The sequence below is a fragment of the Phalaenopsis equestris genome, unplaced genomic scaffold, assembly GCF_001263595.1.
Source record: "Phalaenopsis equestris unplaced genomic scaffold, ASM126359v1 Scaffold219149, whole genome shotgun sequence".
NCBI classification, from domain to species: domain Eukaryota; kingdom Viridiplantae; phylum Streptophyta; class Magnoliopsida; order Asparagales; family Orchidaceae; genus Phalaenopsis; species Phalaenopsis equestris.
Window position 1 is genome coordinate 572,521 of NW_018237541.1, and position 4,838 is coordinate 577,358.

Genomic DNA, 4,838 nt, shown 5'->3' on the forward strand with positions numbered 1-4,838 from the left:
CTCATATACTGCCAGACCCCCCCCCCCCCCCCCCTCTCTCTCTCTCTTTCTCTACTCCCATTACCCCCACTCCTTTCACTCTTTCTTTGTTCCTGTAACCATCTTCTCTCTATTCACGTTGCCCCCACAGTTGTAATTTTAGAGTTACAAGAAAAAAAATATAAAATCACAATTTTCAAATAAGGGAACCAGTTCCAAGTAGTTTGATGACAAAAACAGTTCATTATGTGAATCAAACTAAACCAGACACCTGTTCGTGATTGAACCGGCTGATCCGGTTCGGTTTTCTAAACCTTGCTTGATGCTAAGGCATTCAATTGTACCTTTTAGAATAGTCAACCACTCAAAAAATGTCTAAATGTGATAGTATAGTCAACAAAAATTTCTTTACTTCAATAGATGTCAATTTTGATTAAAAAAATCTTCATTCAAATTTGTCATTAATGGGATATTTTAAACTCTGAATGTTCAAGTAGAAGACCGACTCACTGATATATTTACCAAAGGACTTCGCAACCATTCATTCAGAAATATTCGAAAAAAACTTGGAACAGCATATTTATAAAATAAAATTTGTGAATGAGTGTTGAGGTTATCGAAGGACCAAGAAGATTTGCAAACAAAAAGGATAAGGAGTCATGGATTCATGTGCTAAATAAGGAAATACACGTGACATGGATCCATGCACAGACAAGGAAGGGGAAGAGCCATGAATTGTCCCCACTGACTAAAATTGGAACTCGACATGAAGCAAACAACAAACAAAACATTCAGGAAAGTTAATCAATTCTTTTATTTAAAATTACAACAAGCAATATTTTCCCTTAATATAGTATGAATATCAATTAAGGTATTAATAAACCAAGCTTTCCAACAACTTCTTTTCTATATACAATCTTAAGTTATTTATGAAAAATATCAACTGCTACTGGAATAAGATGTTTGTATTTAGACTTCGCGCATTTATTAGCCTAAACTGAAAAAATACCATACATAATGGACAAATTTGCTACTCATTCAAAATATGCTTAACAGGTTAGATTTACAAGAAAGAAAAAAGACCTAGAGTGAGAAAGGAGTGCAAGTTGTACATGGGGGATAAGTGAGGCTACTTGATGTGGGAAAGACATTTTAAGTCCCAAATAATTTTATAACACGTCAACAAGACAAAAAAATAGGCGTATGGAACAACAGAACTTCATTAAAGTACCTTTGGGGCGCCTACACCATCCTGTCTTGATCCAATCACCTTACCAGTGTGATCAATTCTTGTTTTCACTATATCGTGAGTCTGAAAGGAAGAAAGAAATATAAGCATTGATTTCTCCTAGAAACACCTAAAATATTTTCATAAATCCATTCATCAAATAAATCACAAAAGACATACTATATCATAGTGTTGCTCCCCACTAACATCCACAGTATCAACGCTGACAATTGAGCAAGCAAGATGTGGAAACGTGATATCAAACTGCAAAGAGCATATGTTACTATTTATTAGAAAGTTATTATGAATTTAATGAAAAAGCTATACAAAATTCAAATTGGTCCTCAATCAAAGGCAACGGAAGCCTCAATAGCCTGTAAATATATGTCGTTAAAGGGTAATGAGGATAGTGTCTTGGAAAACAAAAAACAAAAAGCTCGTAGAAAAACAACATTCTTGATTAACCAATTGCAAGGGAGGAAACTTTATGATCATTGCCAAATAAACAAGATTCCAAGTAGAAACACTGAAGCCGAGCAGTAGGATACATTAAATAACTTGCTTTGGAGATAAATCTAAACTAAGAACATTAAAAAAATTACTAAACTGAACAAAAAATCACACAAAAAAAAATAAAAATAAAAAAGAACATAGCAAGATTCTAACATTGACACGAAGCCTTTCCCCTCTTGATGTATCAACTATCAGCTTTGTCTCGGTTGCTGAATAAAAATATAATCCTGCACAGGAAGTTCATTAAAAAAAAAGTATTGCTGTAGCTAAAATGTTTTCAAACTCCGAAAGCATTGCAAAGAATGCGGCTTAAACCCCATTCAAAGCTACGCTTTACATATATCATAGCCATTCTACCATAGGAATATCAAAGATCAAACTAAATCATGAACAAGATTAATTTCAGCTTCCATAATTGCAGGAATCATTAGATTTCTCACCAAAATGTGAAATATCTCAGGACTGTGGAGTCTAAATGGATCAAATAACGTATAGCATTCCAACAGGAAATACAATGAAGTATTAAACAAGATCCAAATTCATATAATGCTTTCTGATTGCCATGTATTAATTGAATTCGTAATCAAAATCAACCTCATAGAATCCCTACAAAATACTTCTATTGTTTGTAGACAACAAAAGACCCAGAACCCTCATCTAAGTACTCACCTATACAAGAAAATAACAAATTAGCAAAACAACCTTTCAACTTTCACTTGAGGGGAATTTACATAAATAACACTTAAAACTAGCATGTTTATATAATTAGCACCCAAAACATACCATTTACTCATATAAAACTAAAATAATTAAATATAAATAAAAATACCATCTTCCCGACCCTCCCATTCTTTTTCATCAAAAAGCTTCTTCACATGTTGTCGGCCTATTGAATCTCTTCCCCAGCAATATCTCATCACTCCATACCACCCTGCTTATATCCTTAACCTTCAATCGATCTCATCAATGCCCTCCCTAGTAAAATCTTGTCCCATCATTCATATTTCTTCTTCTTCACTATGGTTTCAAGAATAACAATAGAAGTCAAGGCGTGTTACAAAAATTAATGGTGTGGTGAGTTTAATAAATAGTAAAGGTATTAGATATGTAAATAGAATAGTTTTTGGTGCGTTCATGTAAATTCCGCTCAATTTATTGCCTAATTTTTTTCATAAGCCACCTTATGGCAAGAAACACAAATCATATTTGACAAACTTGATTATACAATAGATAGATAGCAATGCTCCGAAACCTTCTAAGACTACTTGTTGGGATACTTAAATTTAAATATGATTGAAAAGGTTGAATTGGGTATTTTAAATCAAACTAAAATTTAAGTTCCACTTGACTCGATGTAATTTAGATAATACCGTTATCTAGAAGGCAATGTTATGGGCATAGCAGCACTATCCATCAAATCAACCAATTTGGTTTAATGTCAACCTACTTAAGGAAATCAATACTATTTAGAATTACCCACAATAAACATGAGATTGTTTCTTCCCTTCCTTTGGACCTTCAAAATTTAGTTATCACTATTTGCCTTAAAATCAATCTTTCCTAATGATTTTATTTAGACATACTATCAAAAAAATCACCTTTTTACTTCAAGTAAGACAGCATTGATAAAGAGAACAAAAAAAAACAAACAACCCCTTGAAAGTTCATGTTTCTGCCATGAACTGAAAAATCATAAGCTAACTTAAATTTTCGATCGTGTTGAAATTCATACTGCCGTGAACTGAAAAATCATAAGCTAATTTAACTAGAACAATACATAAATGCCAGTCATACTATTACATAAAATATAGCTAAGTTTGATAGCAAAATATAGCTGAAAATCAGGAAATCCTAAGTGTTATCTTTTTTTTTCCCCTTCAACATAACTGTTTGCATCAGATATCTTCGTAAAAACAAATGTTCAATCAATCCACTCTCCTAACAACAGTTTCCATTCCAAAATTACCTGAAGATATTGAACATCTCTGAAAAGAAGAGACCAAACACAACTGTCCCAATTACAAACGAAACATCAAATCAACAATATAAATTAAAAAATAAAAGACATTTAACAGTAGAATACCCCGGAAATATGCCCCCTAAGTTGTCAGAAAAACAGCAAACAGCAAACAGCCAAAAATTTGTTTAAAAATAATCTAATTCAAGAAGTTGCAGCGAATAAACTCACTAATTTCGGATATGAAAAGGAGAAGTATGATAACGGAGGAGATGACCGTGATAAGACCTCCGGATCGGGTCCTATCATAGAAATCATCTTTGATCTTGGGATATGCGTCAAAATTCTTGAGCTTATTGAGGATCTCCATCTAATTGGGGAATGAATCGAGGGTCACGAAATCGGAGGACGAGAAGTCAGACCCTATAGAAAAGAATAAGAAACGATTCAACAAAAATCTAGGGTTTCCGTGTATCTTCCCCGCTTTCCCCCTCCGGCCGGCGCTCTATCTGAGATCGAAACAACGATCCGCAGCAGAGGTTACTTGAGCTGAATTTTGTAAGTCGGCGTTTTCCTCTGGACTTCAACTAGTGTTTTTAATACAAATTTCATAATTATTTTATGTATATTTGAAATTATATATTGAGCCGAATTCAGAACTATATATTAAAAAGTGTGTACGTCGGTATTTATGTTAAACCCAGCCGCAGCCCAAGTTTCTTCAGGAACCTATTACTCTACTAACTTCTGATCTGATCGATGCTCTCTCTCTCTTGCATTTCTTCAGCCTTGGTCACGCCTCTCTCGATCGCTCATCTTATGGAAAAAAATATTACATCAGTACTACACACGTAGAGTAGCGTGCGTAGCCAATGAAATCAAGTCATGGTACCTCGCGCGACAAAGAAAAAAAGTGGTAACACGGGGAATATTCCCCCCGTGTTATTCATGTGTTATCGTGTGTTATTCATGTGTTATTGATGTGTTATTGTATTATTATAACACCAAAAATATTTTCATGATACAATAACACTTGAATAACACACAATAACACTTGAATAACATGAAGCATATTTCCGACAGAGAAAAAACGACGCAATAACACTGAGAATATTCTCCCCCGTGTTATTCATGTGTTATTGATATATTATTGTGTTATTA

At 33.8% G+C, this 4,838-nt stretch overlaps 1 protein-coding gene across 3 annotated transcripts in view; it reads right to left on the minus strand.

Moving 5' to 3' along the window:
- Positions 1–4,264, minus strand: part of LOC110037381 (endoplasmic reticulum-Golgi intermediate compartment protein 3-like) — a 28,324-nt gene extending 24,060 nt beyond the window's left edge. For all 3 annotated transcript variants that reach the window (XM_020742016.1, XM_020742017.1, XM_020742015.1), the window contains exons 1-4: positions 3,909–4,264; positions 1,874–1,947; positions 1,388–1,471; positions 1,211–1,291 (exon numbers count right to left, since the gene is read on the minus strand). In XM_020742016.1, coding sequence (XP_020597675.1) covers positions 1,211–1,291; positions 1,388–1,471; positions 1,874–1,947; positions 3,909–4,047 — 378 coding nt within the window. In that variant the 5' untranslated portion in view covers positions 4,048–4,264. The remainder of the gene's footprint in view (positions 1–1,210; positions 1,292–1,387; positions 1,472–1,873; positions 1,948–3,908) is intronic.
- Between the last annotated feature and the right edge of the window lie 574 nt (positions 4,265–4,838).